Below are 21,008 nucleotides of genomic sequence, written 5' to 3'. Positions count from 1 at the left end.
CTCTTCACACCCCTTGGGAATTGGATGTGGCTTGGGTCAGACTCACAATATACTGCACAAGGGACATTATCACAGGTGGTATTGTGGGAATGAGGAATAATTGGGGCAAGAGGACAAGATTGGGAACCTGTTGTCATTGTGAGCTTTCAAGTTGTTTCAGACTTTTGGTGACCCTAAGGTCTTTCATGGAGCTTTCTTGGCAAGATTTGTTCAGAGGGAGTTTGCCATTGCCTTCCTCTGGGGTGGAGAGAGTGTGACTTGGCCAAGGTCATCCATTGGGTTCCCATGGCCAAATGGGGATTCAAATCCTGGTCTCCCGGAGTCTTGGTCCAACATTCAAACCACCACGCCAGCTCTCATTAGGATCCCAGGAGGGATGGATTCAGCTTTGAAATCTAAGGTTGCCCCCCCCCCCCCCCGCTGTTGTAGTGCCAGTGCTAGTTAGGATAGTATTGGGTGAAACAGATCCTAAGTCAACTGCAAAGTTTTATATAAGCCCATGAAGCGCTTTAAAAAGTTGGGACAAGATTTGTGGTTCATATGCAGAGGAAAGGAGTGTGACAAAGGGCAAGCTATGGTTTGAATGTATTGTTTCTGAGATTATTTTTCTGCTGTGTTGCCCTTCTCTCCACCTTTTCTGGATCAGTTCCTTCTCCCATTTGGAAGGAGTAATGAAGAGGATGGCCAAATGGTGGATTCACATGGATTGCTCTCTTTATTTGCTGTGTGCATCCCCTGCCTCCCTAATATTCTGTGTCAAAGTATGATAAAACAGCCTTTCATATATCAGCTGGAAAAGCAGAATTTAAATGTTCTTTGTTACAATGAAACTGAAACCCATTTGTTATACTTCCTTCAGGAACACCCGGATTATTGGCTCCTGGTGATTTTCATGCTGCTTCGACTTACAGAGCTGGATCATAAGAAAATCACGGTGCAAGAAAAGGCAAGTGTCTTGGTTTTGTAGTGCCATCTAGATTTTGTTTCTGAAATGTATGTAGAGAGATCTTGTAGCACCTTTGAGACTAACTGAAATAAAGAAGTTGGCAGCATGAGCTTTCATAGATGTCAGTCTACTTCCTCAGATGTATATAGTGGAGTGGAAACCAGGGACAGACTTACATGTGTCATTGGTATGCCAGTCCCCTACATCAGTTACTTTAAGAAGCACCAGCACACATCACTCTCCTTCTCTCTATAGTCCTCTAATGTAGGTTAGACTGCATGAAATCGTCCCATGAGCTGCCATGGCTCAGTAGGGACTGAGTGGAGCTCTGGTGCCACAAGGGAATTCCCAGCATTAAGCCATAGCATTTAAAGTGGTACCAGATTGGATTATTTCTGCAGTGTGAATACAACCCCAGATAAGGAGATGAGGGAAGAACATCCTCACACTTTTTTTAACCTTAAGGGATTGCAAAGTCCTATGTATTGCTTTCCCAGAACAGAACTTGAAAACAAAACCCAGGAGTGGCTTGTGATCAGAGTAGTTTGTGTTTGTTTGTGTGTGGTGTATCACTCCAAAATGTTCTAGTGGTCATCCCCCTCTCCTGAGACTCAGGATGCCTGTGCAAGAGCCCAAGTGTGTGTGTTTGTCCTCAAGTCACTTGTCGATTATGACAACCCCATAAATTTCACAGGCTTTTCTTAGGCAAGGAATACTTGGAGATGGTTTTGCCAGTTCCTTCCTCTGAAATCTAGCCTACAGCACCTGGTATTCATTGGCAGTCCCCCATCCAACTACTAACCAAAACTGTCCCTTTTCAGCTTCCAAGATCAAATGGGATCTGGTGCTTTTAGGGTATTTGCCATCCTCTAATACCAGGGCAGCTGATGCCTCTGGAACTTCACAAACTTTCTGTGAATGTGGTGGACATGTGACATTACTTGCTCCCAGCATCTTGCACTCATGACTGTTTCTGAACATGGCAGCATCATTTGGTTGTCCTAGTTAACCACAAAAATTAGGCCTATTCTTTAGGGAGAATTAGGCAGATAATAGAAAGGAAGAAAAGTCACATATATTAACCAGGAGGAAATTCTAACCATAAACATCTTTGTCCATCCTTGTTTGAATAACAATATTCATTCTGATCACTTTTGCTTTAATTATGGGAGCAGGTTGCAGCTGTGAACAAGTATGACCCTCCTCCCGAAGTGGTGGCTGCCCAGGACCACATGACCCATATCATGTACAGCATGATGCAGCCCCAGCGCATCTTCAATAGGTAAACGTACCATCAGTACTTCTGCAGCCCTGGAGATGGCACTCAAGTAAAGCTATTGTAAACATGGGATGTTGCATCCCAGCTTATCTTGCCCTTCCTCTTTCACTCATTTATGGGGGGGGGGGGCTGTGTTGTAGACACGCTATGACTGTCAGAATGGAAATTAGGCAAATCTTGCTTGGCTGAGCAGATTATGAAATGAAGTTAGTCACTCACCTCAGAGCTCCAAGACAGATTGCCCACCGCTCTTCTTCTTTTAAACAATCTGTCAGAGCAGATGGCTATTCACACCATAAATGAGAGATGCAAAAAACTCTATCAGTACCCAGTGATGGTTAAGAACTCTCCAGAGAGCAGTGAGCGCTTGCAACTGTGGCTTCTTCAAGCTTGTTTTCAACTCTCTCCCTTCGGAGGGTTGGCATCCCATGGCAGACAAAATAGCTACCCATCCTTTTGTAGATTTTTGCCACATGGTTTGCCAGGAAAGGGGCAGTCACAAAACTCACCACTGACAATAAAGTCTTGTCAATAAGAACCGACCCTCCATCTGTACTCTTTAGCCCTCGCTCATCTTTGAGATATAGCCATTTTAAAAAAAATTAAATATGATTGTGTCTATATTTTCTAGGCAGCTTTTTGCTTGAATGTATGTGCGATTTGATGGTGCTGGGGATACTGATATACACCATATCTTAGAGTGGAAGATATGATTGCTGTCCACTTTTCTTGTTGGTCCAGCTCAACAGGATCTTTGCCTTTGTGGATGAGAAAGGGGGCTAGTTAATTTGACTGATTAAGCAAATACATCATTTGGGTCCAGGGGACCAAACTGGCCTTAAAACAGGGATGGGGATCATGTGGCCCTCCTGATATTGTTGGACTCCAAGTCCTAAACAATGTTGACTAGGGTTGGTCTGCACTACAGTCCAAAAACATTTAGAGGCCTGAATAGTGGGGTTAGTCTGGTTCCCATTTTTTGCAAGGCAGCAACTATGACAGGGAAAGGGTCAGAGAAGATAATTTCTCAGCTGATTGTTAGGATAACATGAAATCCACAACTTTTAACCAGGCATAACTAGCATGGCGTAGTGGCTTGGGTGTCAGAGTACGACTCTGGAGATCAGGGTTTGATTCCCCACTTGGTCAAGAAGCCCACTGGGGACCTTGGGCAATTCAAACTCTCAGCTGCAGGGGAAGGCATTGGCAAACCTCCTCTGAACAAATCTTGCCCAGAAGACCCCAGGACAGGGTTGCCATAAGTCAGAAAATGACGTTAAGGCACACAACAACAGCATATGTTACTTTTGAGACACAGCACATGCATAAAGAGCCACCCCAGAAAAGGTTGCTCCTTGGAGGTGCTGTCACATGTCATCCAGCCAAAGGTCTGAAAAGGAGGCCCTGCAGAGATGGGTCAGTCCAAATTGAGAGGTATTGTCTGGTTGACAGACTAGATGTGCTTTTTACTTTCTACCTGAAAGAATGCCTCTGCCAATACAAACATGTCTTTAAACTTTGCACTGAAACCAAATGCCTTTATTCAAAATGCATAGTGTATTTAAAAAAGGAGATGCTTTTCTCAATGGTGACACCGTGGCTTTGGAAAGAGGAGTACCATATCCTACAACTGTCCCAAATAATCCTCTGTCATCCTACTTTTTCAGCTGCCTTTAATATGTCACTGTTCATACACACACACACACACACACACACTTTCCTCTTTTGCCCTCAGCTTACTTCAATTGATGTAAACCAAGCTCAAAGTACAAAAGTAGTTTGCACTCTTGTTAACTCAGCAGGAGGAAGAGAAGAGGGGAAACAGAATCTTGCCCAAAGCAAACTGTTGCTGCCTCTCCTGGCTTATGTGTCCTTCCTCATTCATAACTTTTGCCATCTTGTCTACACTCTGATGTTCCTTCGTCACATGTGTCCCAGTTTTCATATGTAAAATGTTGGGGAGCATAGAGTACCCAGCATTTATTTGACAGTTTTTTTGGTGCCAGGTTAAAATATCTTTATTGAAACCAGACTTCAGTCCTTCAGATGATACACATTATTGTTGTTAGGTGCCTTCAAGTCACTTCCAACTTATGACCCTAAGATGACCCTATCCTGGGGATTTCTCGCATTAACCAGTGGGCTTATGGCCGAACTGGCACTTGAACCCTGGTCTCCAGAGTCATCGTTAACATTCAAACCACTACGCCACACTGGCTCTCTGCTTCTATAAATCTTTTACCATTGCCAATGCTGTCTGGGGCTTCCAGGAGCTTGAGTCCAAAACATCTGGAGGGAGAAAGGTTTCCCACCTTTGATATAATCTCTTAGCCTGTCTTGAAAATGTTTATCTGCTCTTGGATTATCTGTTGTCTTTTATGGTGGTTGTTGAATTATATTACTGTGTTGTAGAGGTATCAGGTTTTTAATAATATGCATGTGTTGTAAACTACTCTAAAATCTAATCTTATGAAAGGCAGTACAGAAATATTTCAAATAATTAAAATAAGATGTCATGATCATTTTATTTATTCTCTGTCTTAAAGGCCTCTTTGGGAGCCAAATGGAACTAGAAGTGGGGAGGTATCTGGTCAGGCAGCTATGGGGATCTCTCACACAGACTGTGATGGTAGTGTTCAGAAGTCTTGCTTTTCCTTTTCTCCACATGTGTAGCACCCTGCCTAGTCTTGATGCTCCCTACCCCATGCTTGTGTTGACTGGACCTCTGGAGTGCTGGAAGAGAGAACTTTGCCACAGGCTCTGCCGGAAGTTCAACAACTACTTCAGATACAGGTGCCAACTATATGTCAACCTTGACTATACCTAACTAGAAGTCAACCTCATGTGGTAGAATTCAAAAATATAGCTGTGTTAGTCTGTACAATCAAGAGAGATCTTGTAGCACCTTTGAGACTAACTGAAAGAAAGAAATTGGCAGCAGGAGCTTTCGTAGACTTAAGTCTGCTTCCTCAGATGTACTAATGACTCTATGAAAGCTCATGCTGCCAACATCTTTCTTTCCATTAGTCTCATAGGTGCTATGAGATTATTCAACCTCAGGTATCAGTCGACAGCAGGTTTAGGTGCCAAAATTATGGATTTTTGTATGACTTGTGGATGTTGAGGGTAAAACCTAGGGACATATAATAAAGGATCTAAAGGACGAAGAAAAGGAAAGGAATACAATGCCCAAGAATGTACAAAATTCCAGCAGACATGCCTATTTGTGCTTACACTAAAGCCTGGATAGATGATAGAGTAGAGTGGGCCAGTGCTTCCAGGACAGATCTTGGATTTCACTAGGGGATGGTTCCTTTTTTATATAAAGGTTAATGTACAGTACTTATCCTGACCTGTGGATAAGTCAACTCAGGTTTTTTGGTTCAATTTTTTGACTAAAATTTCTAGACTTGTAGATGCATATATACTATAAGTCTGGGGCCTGGGTATTCAGGAGACTGGGAAGAGCAACTGGGTTTTCTCAAGAAAACACTTTTATGGGAGGCTGTTATAAGATTTTCTGTTCAGGCCATTTTTCTCATCTTACATTGTCTTCCCCATTGAAACAAGGCAGAGATGGACAAGTGCGTCAGGAGTGGGAACCCAGTTTTGGCTACCACAGCCTTTTAGGAGGAGAACCAAGGTGGTGTTGTGGTTTGAGACGAGGGCCTGTTACAGACTGCCAAAATAAAGCTGCTTCGGGTCTCTTTGGAGGTATGCTATTTAAATGATGCATGGGTCCTAAGAGTCCGGAGGTTGCGCCAAAGCCACACTCCATTCCTATGCACTGGAGTGCAGCTTTGGTGCAGCTTCTGGATTCTTAGGGTGCATGCATCATTTAAACAGCATACCTCCAAAGAGACCCGAAGCAGCTTTATTTTGGCAGTCTGTAACAGGCCTAAGAGTCTCAGTTCCCTGCTCTGAGTGATATTGGTCAAATCACATACTCTCAGCTGCAGAAAACCCCATAATAATATTATTTTTAAAATTATTTTATTGACTTCTGTCCCACCTTTCTCTCAATATAGGCACTCAAGGTGGTGGTTCATCTTTGGGCCTCCATGTAAGTCAAAAACAACTCAAACACACACAACAATAACATATCATTTAGTATGCTGAACATAGTTTCCACACCCTTAAATTAGGCAAAGAAAAGTCTAATGTAAATGAATATAAACATCCATACTGTTGTGCGTCTATCTCCCATACATCTGGGAAAGGCAAAGAAATCCTCTCAATCTTTTGATAGAGTCCAAACACTACATTGTTCACCTTCTGCATCTATGAGCATCCTTGGGAGTTCAGTTGCTCACACATGCCAGCTCTAGAGTAAACATGGATTTGATGATGTGAATGTAACTAAAACGCGTTCAAGGCGTACAGAGTTTAATCCCAGATTATCCCAGGTCTATTTGCATCAGTTATTTACACTGCCAAGGATGCAAATCATTTTTAAAAACTCAGGAAAAAAAACTTAGGATTGATTATCCTGGGGTAAAGGGGGGGGGGGGGTTGGAGCCCCTCTCCAAAACTGAATTGGGTGCATTCGGGTTGCATGTGAACAATGGTGATTCAACCCGGATTCATCCTGGATTATTTTCAACATCAGAATAGCCCCTAAGACTACATGAAGATAATTCCAAGTGCCCCCCTGAAATACAACAACCCCTGAATGTTCCAAAAGTTACCCTAAAAAGAACTGGTGAACCTGTTTATACAACAGCCAAAACATAGCTGGTTGACATATGTGTTATTTTCTGTAGCTTTGATTTTGCAGCACAAACCTTTCTGCACAATTTAGTTCTCTAGATAAGCATCTTAATGCAGTTGGTCTGTCAGCAAGATAAATACATTGTAAGTCAAATGCTTAAAAGAAAATTTTTGACTGAAGGGAGAATGTGGAATGAATATAATACACATTCAATAAATTATCCAGTTTGTAAAGCTTGGCTGAAACTCCCAAATAATTGAAAACTAGAGGGGATTTTCTAAGTGCTCTAAGTTTTTTCCAAAAGCTTTGTTGTTTCACTTTACATTTTATTCCCATATCCATAACTTTTATGCATATGAAGAACAGAATGACAGAATCTTAGCAGAGCAGAAAATTGCTACCATAAAGCAAAGTTGCATTTTAATTATTCAGTGGAGATTTCTGCAGCTTTAGTGTTGCTTTCTTAAAATTTTAAAGAGATCACTCGTTAAAGTTGTATTTTATGGAAGGAGACGGGGCCAGTTCAAATGTAAACATGACCTCGCTGTTGAAGGGAGCTTGCAGCATGCTTTAATGGTTAAAATAATATTAAGCTCACTCGGCTGTTCAAGACATCTGGCCAGTGCGCTTTCAAGATGTGGGTATTTATAACTGCTGTGAAAATCCAAGCCTTTGAAGATGAAGCTTTATAGAACCCACATCTCTCATACGGTTCTCATTTGACACAGTGAGGGATATGGGGTGTAGGAATCCCTTTCCTTGGAACATGGTTATGGCAGGGATGGCTAATGTTTCAGGCTGAGTTGTTGGGTACTAGAACAGTTTCTGTAGAACAGGGATGAGGAATCCAGCCGAAAGATGTGGTAAAATTACATACCTTCCCTTCCTGCCCTTTGTGATCCCCACAGTATTTCCATAAAGGAACACAGCCTCAGCTCTCCTCTTCTTTTACTTCATTTTGCTGATGGTTCCCTTTCCTCTCTTTTTTTTCTCCTTCTTTCTACAAGAGCCTGCCTTTCACATTGCTGATGGTTCCTTTCCTCTCCTTCCTTCCTTCCTTCCTTCCTTCCTTCCTTCCTTCCTTCCTTCTGCAAGAGCCTGTCTTGTGCTGATTTAAAAACAGATGCTGGGAAAAATCCTTTCTTTTGGACTACAGAGGCAATGGTGCCTATGGGATTTTGAGAGCTACAGCCCAAAGCTCTGCTGGGTAACATGTGCACAATGTGCTTTAAAGTCCAGAGTGCTGAATGAGTGCTTCAACAACAAAATGGCAGGTCTTACTATGCATTATGCCCTACTCTCAGAGTGGCCAGATGTCCTAACTGCAGAGGAGGACAAGGCACTGTAAAATGTAGAACATTCTAATAAAAATAGAGGATATTACAAAATAAAAGCTAAAAATTACAGCATAAGCAGGAGGACCAGACATCCTCCTTGTCCAGGACATGGCCTGCATTTTAACCTTCTGTCCAGGAGGAATTTCAAATGACTATGAGAATGACTATGTAAAGTCGTGCTTCTTAATCATTCACAAAATGGAGGATATTTTGAAATTCATAGCTACCCTCTTTTAATAGAAGATTGGATGATAAAAGTACATGAGCTAAAAGAGATGGATAGATTCACAAAAATATTAAATAACAAATCTGAAATGGACTTAAATGAAGAATGGCTCCCGGTAACTCAATTTTGGGAAAAGACATTTGATATCAAACATGATTTTCTGCTATAAAAGCGAAACAAAAAGAGACAAAGGAAATTGAAATGGAACTGATCTTATAGATTTATGGAAAAATTTTGGGGGGAGGGGGTAATACTTTTTTTCCCTCTTTCGTTTCTTTTTTGAATTAGTTTTTTGATTTAATGTAACTTTTTTGAATTTGTAAAGCATGTAAATTTTGTTTAATAGTGATGCCGATGTAATATAAGTAAGAAACTAGAAATAAAAAATTAAAAAGAAAATGAAATTCCTCCTGGACAGAAGGTTGAAATGCAGGCCATGTCCTGGATAAAGAGGATGTCTGGTCCTCCTGCCTATGCTGTAATTCTAAAACCAGTTGTGAAGGTTTGCTTTAGAGTAAGCATACATAAATACAAGTGTGCTGTCAGTGTTCATGTGTGTGATTGCAGTGCCAGTGCATAAGAGACAATAAGATGTTCTTGTTCTTCGTCTCAAGAGATTGAGGAGGGAGAGTGAAATCTGGAGAACAACAGCTCACACTGGCCCTTGAAAGATACAGTAATAACACCACAGGAAACTAGAGGATGAGGCTGTTTATAAGGACTCCTCTTCATGATGGCTGTATATGACCTCCACTGTTGAAATCTCCATGTGTCTCAATACCGGTTCCCAAGGAAGAAAAGCACGAGAATGCCATTTCATTCATGCCCTGTTAGGAACAAAATGCTTGACTAGAAAGACCTTTCATCTGATCCAGGGCAACTCTTCTTGCGTTCCTGTTTTGAAGGTTAAATTACACACTGCATATATGTAGCAGGCAGTTTACACTCGTATCCTTTTGGAACTTGAGTATATGGATGTTTATGGTTGTTTCCTTTTTTGCACTAATGTTTGTTCTTGGGTGCAAAAAGGATAAAGATTGTGAGCTGCAGGCTATGTATATAGCAGTGCAAGCATGTCATAATCGCAGCTCTGGAACTCTCTTCCCGATGAGCTCCGCTCGCTTACTTCCCTTGACCTATTTAGGAAGAGGTTAGAAACCTTCCTCTTCCAACAGGCTTTCCCCCAGCCCTTGTAATATCTGCTCTCTCCCCGTTGCACGTTGCACTCGCACTTTAAGCCAGCTAGTTGTTGTGTATTTTTTTAGCTTGTAATTTTTAACCTTGTTTTTAATTGTTTTTTATATTTTCTGGATTGTGACATGATTGCTGTTTGTAAATTGTACATTGTGTACTTCTGTGTAACCCGCTTTGATCTACCAAGGAAAAGCGGGCTATAAATAAATGGTTTATTATTATTATTTATAATCCAGAGCCAGCATGGTGGAGTACTTTGAATACTGGAATAGGATTGTGAGACCAGGGTTTGAATCTGCGCTGAGTCATGGAAGCACACTGAGTGCCCTTGGGCAAGTCACACTCTCTCAGCCTCGGAGGACAGCAGTGAATAAAGAAAAGAAAATTCTATGATAGGTTCACCTTAGGGTCACTATAAGTTGGAAAGGACTTGAAAACACACAACAACAACAACAAATACATATGTGTCTTTGAACAAGATCAGGACTGTTGCATGATGATGGAAGCCTTCCTCCATATCTGGTTTTTATTTCAGAATCTGCCTCATGCATGTGAAGGGGGAAGAAAAAGGGAGGACTCAAAAAGCAATAGGCTACTTCATTTGCTCCGAAAGTGATCTTAAACCACATGCTACGGTATATCATAGCATATAATTTATGCTTCTGTCTGCGCTTTGGTCAGTTTGGCTCAAGCTGCATCCACACTGCGGAAATATTCCAGTTTGACGCTAAATGCCATGGCTCAATGCTATGGAATTCTGGGAATTCTAGTTTTGTGATACATTTAGCCTTCTCTGTTAAAGAGCTCTGGTGCCACAACAAACCAGAATTTCCCAAATTCCATGACATTGAGCCATGACAGTTAAAGTGGTGTCAAACTGGATTATTCCTGAATTGCACTTATAGCCCTAGTTTTGCCATACAGGTACCCACAACCAAAGCACTCCCGACAGATGGCCATCCAGCATTTGTTAAACAACCTCCAAAAAGAAGACTCCACCACCCTCCAAGGTTCAACTGTCAAACAGCTTTAACCATCAGAAAGTTCTTCCTGATGTTGAGCTTGAATCCATAGCTCCAGGTCCTAGTCTCTGGAGCAGCAGAAAACAAGCTTGCTCTATCTTCAATATGACATCTTTTCAAATATTTAAACACGGCTATCATTTCTTAACCCTCTCTTCCCTAAACATCCCCATCTCCCCAAGTCATTCCTCATAGGGCATGGTTTCCAGACCTTTCACCATTTTGGTCACCCTCCTCTGGACATGTTCCAGCTTTCCACAGAAAGCCTTCCTGTCCCCAATCTCCATCGTATCAATGATCTTCTAAACCTCCACTGTTTCATAGGTGTGTTCTTTCAGACTGAACCCAGGCATGTACAGTCAGATTCAGAATCAACTTCCACTGAAATGGATTTTTTTCTCTCACAAAGCATGCATAGGTTTGCAGCCATTCCACCTCAGTGGCGCTTTTAAAAATGCCTTCTCCCGTTTCTTGTCTCCTTATTTTTCAGTCCCTGCCATACTACTAGGTCTGCCTATTTTGGAGAAGAAAACAGATTGGATTATTATTTTATACCTCAAGAGGAGTTTGACAAAATGGTGACTACGGTAAGGAGTGAGTCAATGTCCTTTCAACAGAATGGGCCTGGAAAGCCATCGCAACTCACTTTAGCGTTTAGGGATAGGGAACTCTCTTTTGGGTTTCAGATACCAGAAAAAACCCTATCTGTGGTATTGTTCATATAGCCTGCATGAATGATAAAATGACAAAAGTGTACTAATAATTCCTAATCAGTGTAGTTCTTTCTTAACTGCTTACATACCTTCAGCCAAATTGTTATGTGTGGTGCTCTTCATTCTATGATATGTACATTCTGAATTTAAGATATAAATCTAAGTTTTTAACTTTTTTTTTTCAAAGTGATAGTGAAGAAAATAATATTTAACTATATTTGAAATATGGTGAAAAATAGGTTTCTCCAATGTTGCAAAACCATGCTGAGGAAAATCCTACAGAAGAATGAGAATCTTCACAATTCAATTTGACATCTGCAGAGAACACACACGTACATGGCGCGTGCATAAAAAGCAGCCTTTCCTGTGCAGCAAATGGTATTGCTGTGCAGAAGACACATTTCCTGTTCAGGATACATATTTTATGCACAGAAAAGAATAGTTCTGCACTGATGAGTTTTCTGCACAAAAAACATCAATTTTCAGCACAAAAAATAACAGTTCTGCACAGAAAATGACTCAGAAAATAATACATCTGCCAAAAAATGCCATTTTCTGTGCAAAAATCAAAGCCATGTTTTGTTTTTGTAAATAATAATAAATAATAAAAGCTTTATTTTTAGCCCGCCTTTCCTGGGATCAAGGCGGGTCACAACAGCCAAAAACACATATACAATCAATATACAACAAAATTAAAATACAGAAAATACAAAATCTTACAACAGTTAAAATACAGCTAAAAAGTTTCCCAACTAGCACAAAATTGCAAAAAAAAAAAAATGAGGAGAGAGAAGGGGGCAACATGGAATGTTAGGGGTAAGCCTGCTGGAACAGAAAAGTTTTAAGCCCCTTTTTGAAGCGGTCCAGGGAGGTGGCCGAGTGGAGCTCGTCCGGAAGCGAGTTCCAGAAGATGGGGCCCGAGATAGAAAAGGCCCTCTGAGTGGTGGTAGAATATCTTGCCTCTGGGACACATAACAATTGCTTCCCAGCAGATCTGAGTGTGCGGGGCAGAATGTATGGGGAGAGGCGGTCCTCCAAGTACCTGGGCCCAAGCCATATAGGGCTTTATAGGTAATAACCAACACCTTGTATTGTGCCCGGAAGTGAATAGGCAGCCAATGGAGATCTTTCAGAATTGGTGTTATGTGACTGGTCCTGGAAGAGCCAGTGACCAGTCTCGCTGCCATGTTTTGAACCAACTGAAGCTTCCGAGTATGGTACAAGGGTTGCCCCATGTAGAGTGCGTTACAGAAATCCAAACGAGAGGTTACCAGAGCATGTACTACCGTTTCAAGGTCCCCCCGGCCCAGGTAGGGACGCAGCTGGCGTATCAGCCTAAGCTGATAACAAGTGCTCCTGACCGTCGCATCCACCTGAGATGTAAGGTGGAGCGACGAGTCCAGAAGCACCCCCAGACTGCGAACTGAGTCCTTCACGGGGAGCGTGATCCCGTTCAGGACAGGGGGACAAACAACCATTCCCGGGCCAGGAGAACCTATCACGAGCACTTCCGTTTTCTCTGGATTCAAACTGAGTCTGTTTTCCCTCATCCAGCCCATTACTGACTCCAGACAGGCATCCAGAGGAGAGTGTGTGTGTGTGTGTGTGTGTGTGTGTGTGTGTGTGTGTGTGTGTTTTGGCACAGAATAAGTTGTGCACTATAATTGGTATTCAAAAACTACATAGTTTTTAGTTACTTTCTCCAGCAAGGAGAAAAATGGTTAAATGGTTCATTCCCTACCTGCTGGAATGAAATATGGAAAGAATTATATCCCCAGAATTAACCCAAAAAACCTCTATGGTCAGCAATCAAAGGCTTGTCTTCAATGGCCATAATACCCAAGTCTGTCCCTGGAGTACAGTTGGCCCTCCACATTTGTGGCTTTGAATTTACAGATTTGATTTTTTGAGTTTCGATTAATATGTTCTCTCTAGGAACTTCTAGACCCTCCAGCGCAACTCTGCCAGACTTGGACCATAGAGTTGTGCTGGAGAACCTAGAAGTTCTGAGAGAGAGAAACAACATCTAGACATTTGTAGGTTCTCCAGCATGATTCTATGGTCAACTTCTGGCAGATGTGGACCATGGAGTTGCACTGGAGGACCTGGAGATTCCTAGTGTTCTCTTAGGTAAAAAGAAAAGTGGTTTTTTTATATTTGTGATTTTTTCACATTCACAGGGGTCCTTTACTCCTAACCTCAGCAAATGTGGAGGGTTTCTGTATTCTGGTCTTGAAGCCCCCCCCCCCCCCCCCATATTGCCTGCACTCTCTCTACAGCAATGATGGGCAGCTGCCTTCCCTTGTGATACCTGTCCATTGCCTGGCACTGCCATAGAGGTCACAGCAAGGCACCCAGCCATGCTGTCAATGCTGGGTGCCTCATTGTAACCTCAGAGTGAACTTGCACCTGCAGCAATGGCACCAGGCACTTTGTAGGGACTGTGAAAGAAAGCAGCCGTCCATCATCACTGCAGAGAGAACCAAAAACCCAGAGTAAAAGGTGAGATGAAGGATGTTTAGCCTGGAGAAGAGAAGGTTAAGAGGTAATATGATAGCCCTATATAAATACTTGAAGGGATGTCATATTGAGGAGGGAGCAAGCTTGTTTTCTGCTGCTCCAGAGACTAGGAACCGGAACAATGGATGCAAGTTACAGGAAAAGAGATTCCACCTCAACATGAGGAGGACCTTCCTGAGAGTAAGGGCTGTTCGACAATGGAACAAACTCATTCCTCGGAGTGTAGTGAAGTCGCTTTCCTTAGAGGTCTTTAAACAGAGGCTGGATGGCCATCTGTCAATGGGGATGCTTTGATTGAGAGTTCCTGCATAGCAGAAGGGGATTAGACCAGATGGCCCTTGTGGTCTCTTCCAACACTACAATTGTATGATTCTTTGACTCTAGGTTTTTAAATGCGGATTAAGGGGATGAAAGGCTGAATCGGGTGCAAACATCGTAAAGACAGTCTGTGCCCAGTTCAAGGTTTTGGCCCTGTGTCATGTAAGCAGGATGCAGTAGGCTTGGTGGCAGTGGCGGGGAATTCAAAGTAAATAACCCATGTAGACAAGCCCCAAGTCAGAAGACTACTTGCAGCAGCAGCCATAAGTACAGTACTGGGTGCTGTTTTTGTAACCATCATGAACTGTTTTTAAGCTTCTCAAAGGCATCTGGCTGGCTGCCATTGGATGCAGGAGGCTGGATGTAGAGGATGCAGAAGCATAATTTGATTCAGCAACGTCGTTTTTACATTCTTATGCTCCAAGGCTGGCCAATGGAACTTTGTCTTGTCAAATCAAAGTAGAGGGGTGCAATGTGAGAAAGCACCGAAAAAACCAGAAGTATAAATGAATCTTCTCCCCCTCTTCCCCTGCCTTGTTAATCCTCTCTCTTTTTTCTTTGATGCTTCCAGAGAACATGAATGAGAAATTCATATGACTCTTCTATGTGGAAATAGGTTTTTCCCCTAAACCTGGAGCTCATGCCAAAAGAGAAACACTGCTTTTCTCGCTGCTTTTCTATTTGAGACGGACATAAAAAATGAAAGTATCCTGCATCCATGTTGCCACTTTCAGTGTTCCCTGCTAATGTACAGATTCAATCCATCCTCAGTCATCACATGAACATGTTTTCAGACCCATGTGTATGTAAACACACATCTTTACCCCCGTACTGCAAATCTTGTTAAGTCAGTTCATTACATTGTAGAATCAAGGCTGTACTTGCTTGCAAAAATTCCTTTCCTTTCCCTCTCATGTCACCTGGCTTCATTCTTTTTATTCCAGGGACAATTTATTGCTACCTTTAAATATAGTGGCTTCTCCTATGGACTGGGCCGAGACACCATTGAATCCATTGCTCGGGAGGGACTCGCAACTTGTGTTCATATGGAAATAGAGGTAAAGATGTCCCCTGAGTGTAGGAACGTAGGAATTGTAGCATAAAATTTAGCCCAAATGTAGGACATTTAAGAAAAATGGAGGACTTTAAATGTCCTACATTTTGGGCTAAATTTTATCCTACAATTATCCTATATTTTGGGCTAAATTTTGTCCTACATTTTGTCCTGGTTTTTAGTAGAGAATTATGACAACCCTATCTGAGAGGCAACCCAGACCTAATCTGCATGTGACTATAGGCCCTTTTACATACACAATTATAGTGTTATGTTTCCACTTTAATTTCCATGGCAACATCCTGTGGAATCCTGGGATGTGAGGCTTAGGGTGACCTTGGGCAAGTCACAATCTCTCAGCCTCAGAGAATGGCAATGGCAAGCCCCCTTACGAAGGCTTTAGAGTCTCCATAAGTCGGAAATGACTTGAGGTCACACAACAACAAATTTAGAATTCTCAGCCAGAGAGCACCTCTTGTTCTACAAATCCCAGGATTGCACAGGATACAGCCACGACAGTGGGATGGGAGTGCTGCACTTATGTGGTGTGAAAAGGCCTTGTGTCAGGGCCCTTTCTTCAAATGTGGGTCTGACTCAGTCACATTTTATGAGAGCTCCAAAACACCAAAGAAGTGTGTGCAAAGGGCTGCCGATCTCTCCCTGCACCTGCTGTTCTTCATCCTTGCAGTCGCTGCACTGCAAAATATTACTCCTGGCTGGGCTCCAGTACTGGGAGTGAGTCCAGCTAAGAGAGGTATTGGATTAGGGGTGTCTTCCTAGGTGCTAACCCCTTTCTGGGAAGGGTGGAGATTGACTCAGTTAAGAGGCAGTCTCCCTTAGCAGAGCTTTGCAGAGAAACTTGCTAAATCTCTCGCATATCCTTCTGAGACTAAACACAAGGCAACATTTAAGTTATATGCTTGAAGAGTTTACTAGTAGCGCCTAAGTATACATTCTCAATAGACATACCAGTTTCCTAACTTCTTACAAAATAGGTTAAGATTTCAAATAGAGGAGCTCTGAGGACCCACTGCGTACTCATCTTTGAAGAAGGAGAAAAGGAGGAGTCATTATGGCTGCATCTGCACTGCAGAAATAACACAGTTTGAAAATACTTTAACTGTCATGCCTCCATGCTATGAAATCCTGGGATTTGTAGTTTCTCTGAGAGAAATGACTAAATATTTCACAAAGCTACAAATCCCAGGATTCCATAGGATGGAGCCATGGCCATTAACAAGGCATCAAACTGCATTGTTTCTGCAGTATAAATTCAGCCTGTGTAACCACAGAAGCCTAGGAGCTTCTGAGGTCACAAGATCTGGGTGCCTATAAAAATTCATTATTGATGGTCACTTTTATAATCTATCTCCAATGAAAGAAAAGCCATTTAAAATTTATTACAGTGGGCCCTAGGTATCTGCTGGGGTTTGGTTCCAGGACCCTCCCCCTCCCCCCATGGATACCAAAATCTGTGGATGTTCAAGCATAGTAATATGGTGTCCTACATGAAATGGCAAAATCAAGGTTTGCTTTTTGGAATTTATATATTTTTGGAATATTTTAAGCTGTGGATACTTGAATTTGTGGATACAGAGGACTAAGAGTAGAAGCAGGCAGCACTAGTGCCTGGTATCCATTTCCATGGGTCAGTGAGACCATGCTAGGTTTTAAAGGTAGTCTCCTAGGTGCTTAACTCTGTTCAGCACCTTGAATAGCCCCTTTAAAGTTAGTGAAAATCTGGAACAGATTCACTGACCTGTGGCACATCTACATTGTGGAAATAGTGCCATTTGACACAACATTAAGTGCTATATCTCCATCATATGGAATCCTGGAAATCCTTATGGTTTTACAAGGCCTGTAGCCTTCTCTTTCAAAGAGTGATGGTGCCTCATCAAACTACAAATCCTAGGATTCTGTGGAATGGCACCATGGCAGTTAAAGTGCATTAGGTCTACAGTGCATTAAGTCTAAACTGCATTAGGTCTGAAGACCCAGTGACACAGGAGCTACCAGGGTGTGCAGGGAACTGCCTAGACCTGTCATTTCTCTAATAGTAAAAGTAGGAAGGGTGTGTGAACAAAATGTTTTACTGGTACAGTGTTTCCCAGCATGAAGAATGTGTGAACAAGAGACAAGTGAGTGGAAGGACTCTATGGCCTCCCTTCAAATGTCCTTTGAATGTTCCAGGCCCATTTAGCCATGCTTGCAGAATTTGAAGATGGGTTGCCTCTGACATAAGTGGTTTGTGTCTCATGATGCTGTAAAGCAGTGGTTCCCAACCCTTGATCATCCAGATGTTTTGGACTTCAGCTCCCATTATTCCTGCCAGTTGGCAAGGTTGGGTGGGGCTTCTGGGATCTGAAATCCAAAACAAATGGAGGACCAAAGGTTTTGAACCACTGCTCTAAAGCAATAGTTCTCAGCTTTTGGTCCTCCACCCTTTTTGGATTCCCAGAAGCCCCTTTTAGCAATTTATAGGGGATTGTAGGAACTGTAGTCCAAAACACCAGGTGTGCCAAAGGTTGAGAAATGCTGCTCTAAACCAGTAGTTATGAACAAAGAACAGCTTTGCCTGGGATGAGACACCTCCCAAGTGTCAGTGTGCAACACCATACAAGATTTTTTTACAAATGATGCTGCCCATATACTTCATTTGAGCTGAAGCCATTTGCCCCTGGTATTTAATTCAGTGTCATACTTCAAAGGTTCAAAATCCACAAAGGAACAGTTCCCAAGAATTTCAGTCCTCTGAATCTGGCTTAGCTACAAATTTTGTGGGACCCAAACCTGACATCACTAGTTAAACAGCATTCAAAGCCTTTATATGTTAGTATAATTTTTTTGTTCAGGATTAAAAAACTCCAGCCTGGATTCACAAAGTGTGGAAACAAAATGCCAACTTAGCACCTTTTCTCTCAAAGGGTGTGAGAAGTTTGAAGAATTCCTACTTTGAGCCACGCTACATCCTACTCATCCCAATGAACAAAGAAAAATATACCAGCCACCTGCGAAGGAAGGGGCTGTTCAGCAGGCCAGAGATTGATGAAGCAGTCAATAGGGTGGACATGTACATCAAACTGAACCAGGATTGCCCAGGCTTCTTTGATGCGGTCTTCAGCATAGGTTAGTCAGTCCTTCTGGAAGTGTGGTCTCCTCTCCCCAAGTGCTGACAATGAAATCTTCCTTTATAGCAAACAGAGGAAACAGCTAACTGATTGTCCAGTCCTTCATAATAAACTGAATTAAAAGTGAACTTTTGGGACATGCGCCAGCATCCAAGTGATATGGGCAGTGCTTCCATAAGGTTCATGGGCAAGAATGTAAGATGTGCAACCTTGGTTCAGACTTTTTGGTCTGCCAAATTCTACAATCCTGGTCTCTCAAAGTATGCAGTCTCATACTTCTGTCAGATGCACACCTAAAGAGGCAGTAGGATTTTAAGGGAAGTTCTTCCTTGTGGTCTGTGCTGCATCCCAGTGTGTTCTTGCCCCTACTTCTGTGATGGCACAGATGACTACTCAAAGAGCAACAGTTAAGTGCGCTGATAAGTAGAAATGTTGTCCAGGTAATACGTTGTGACTAGATGAGAATCTAGTGAGCAGGCAGGTGTAGACCATGGTAATAAGCTAAGTAAACCAGGTGATTGTATTAACTAATTAGAAAGGTATAATTGCCTTGTGGGTCTAGAGCAGGGGTCGGCAACCTCCGGCCCACGGGCCGGATGCGGCCCGCAGAGGCATTTAAGCCGGCCCCTGGCTCCTCTTGCCGCCGCCGGTTGCGGCTTTTGCCCGCTATGGGCGCCGCCATTTTGGGGGAAAATGGCGGCAAAATCTCGCGCGACCTCAGAGAAGGTCACGCGAGATTTCGCCGCCATTTTTCCCCCCAAAATGGCGGCGCCCAGGGCTCCGACAGCGGCAGCGGGCCCCTGGGAGGCCAGTTGCCGTCGCTGGGGCCCTCCAGGAGGGCTCCGACAGCAGCAGCGGGCCCCTGGGAGGCCAGTTGCTGTCGCTGGGGCCCTCCTGGAGGGCTCCTGCGGCGGCAGCGGGCCTCTGGCGTCAGGGGCCGGCAAAGACGGGGAGGCCTCCAGCGCTGGCGGTCCCCACCGGCTCTTTCCGGGCCTCTGACAGGGCCTGGGGCCCCGTCAGGGGCCGGCAAAGAGGAGGTGGCCTGGCCCCCGGGGGTGGAAGCTCCGCCCCCAGGGGTGGGAACTCCACCCCGGGGTGGAAGCTCCGCCCCTGGAGGGTGGAGGGTCCACCCCCGGCACGCGGCCCCTCCCCCGGGGGTGGAAGCTCCACCCCCCGGCTTCAGACCCCCAGTTGTCTGAGGGACAGTAACCCGGCCCCCGGCTCAAAAAGGTTGCCTACCTCTGGTCTAGAGGGTCATGGAAACTTTCTTTGTATCCTGCTCTCCATGCTAAGACAATTTATGCATGCTGCTGAATCAAGATTTTGGACTGTGCTGTGCCATTCATATTGTTTTGTTTTGCTTCATTTTTTTGAGACTTCTGTTAAGTAAAGTTTTTGTTAAATTCCTCAAACCTCTGCTGTCATTTTTGCTATAATATTCACACCCCAACAAATGGACTGTACTTGCTATTAAAGGTGATCAGTGTTTTCTTATGGCAACAGGACTCAGACATTAAACTTTCTGTATGGGGAAATGGCTTCTCAGACCACAGCTTTTGGAATTGTTAGAATCACTGTGATTCTGGAAACAGTTGGCCAAAAGATCACTTTTCCAAGCTCTGGCCTACCCAAAAGATATTGAAAAAGGAAAGCGAGTAGCCTTCATTTGTACTTTTCTCAAAGCCACCATATGCAGAGCAGTAAGACCCAGTGTGTTGGCGTAGTCAGTGTTTTCTAACACTGGGTAGACCATGATTTATGCCCTTGGCTGGCCATCAAGTTCAGTAGGTCACCTTGAGTCTGCCGCATTACCCTCCCTCACCACCATCACCATCTTTGGAGAGGACACAGCAATTCCACAGTACTTCAGCAGCAGGGAGATACGCTAATCTAGTCTGATTTATTTAACTGCTCCCTCCAGTTTCCCTTTAAGGTGTATATTTTCCCATTGTCTTGCTCATGGATAGTTCTAAGAAATGCAGGTGAAATCCATAGGTTCCACTGGAGAAACGTTTAGCCCCATCTTCTTGATATTATTGCTTGCCACTGGTGGGATCAGGGACAAAATATCATGATCTCAGAACCTAAGAAGAGTTCTGCTGGATCAGACCCGTCTCAACCGGCATCTTCATTTGCAACATGTGTCCCTGGGTAACTCACAAGGAGGACATGAATGCAATTGTCCTCTCCCAAAATTGTGCTCCTGCAGTTAGTAATTCAGAGGAAACCTGTTGATCACCAATAGTCCCTATGATAGTGTTATCCTCTGTGGACCCTTTTCATCCCATTTTATATACAAAGATCCATGCTGGCTTAAACCAAAGGTCCATCTATTCTCATCTTCTACAGTGGCCAAACAGTTGCCTTATGGAATGGCCACCAGCAAGGCATAAATACCATTGCATCACCACCCCATTCTTTGTTTCTCAGCTACTGAGACAGGTTTATTGCCTTTGATATTGGGTGATATGTTGCTACCTTGAGTAGTTGCCCCTGATGGCTTTGCCCTCCATTAATGTACCTAATCCTCTTATAAAACTGTCCAAGTTAGCACGCA

General features: G+C 43.2%; 1 protein-coding gene across 5 annotated transcripts in view; it reads left to right on the top strand.

Annotated features, from left to right (window-relative positions):
• Positions 1–21,008, top strand: part of LRGUK (leucine rich repeats and guanylate kinase domain containing) — a 73,499-nt gene that overhangs the window by 34,090 nt on the left and 18,401 nt on the right. For 4 of the 5 annotated variants that reach the window (XM_089527454.1, XM_089527453.1, XM_089527456.1 and 1 more), the window contains 6 exons: positions 860–946; positions 2,122–2,228; positions 4,899–5,018; positions 11,206–11,302; positions 15,211–15,324; positions 18,248–18,449. In XM_089527454.1, coding sequence (XP_089383580.1) covers positions 860–946; positions 2,122–2,228; positions 4,899–5,018; positions 11,206–11,302; positions 15,211–15,324; positions 18,248–18,449 — 727 coding nt within the window. The remainder of the gene's footprint in view (positions 1–859; positions 947–2,121; positions 2,229–4,898; positions 5,019–11,205; positions 11,303–15,210; positions 15,325–18,247; positions 18,450–21,008) is intronic. The other variant, XM_089527455.1, reaches the window with a different exon arrangement.

Source organism: Sceloporus occidentalis, unplaced genomic scaffold (genome assembly GCF_023333645.1).
Source record: "Sceloporus occidentalis isolate IW3139 unplaced genomic scaffold, rSceOcc1.0.p SCAF_5, whole genome shotgun sequence".
NCBI lineage: Eukaryota > Metazoa > Chordata > Lepidosauria > Squamata > Phrynosomatidae > Sceloporus > Sceloporus occidentalis.
Note: the sequence above shows the minus strand (reverse complement) of the source record. Positions and strands in the feature narration are given on the sequence as shown.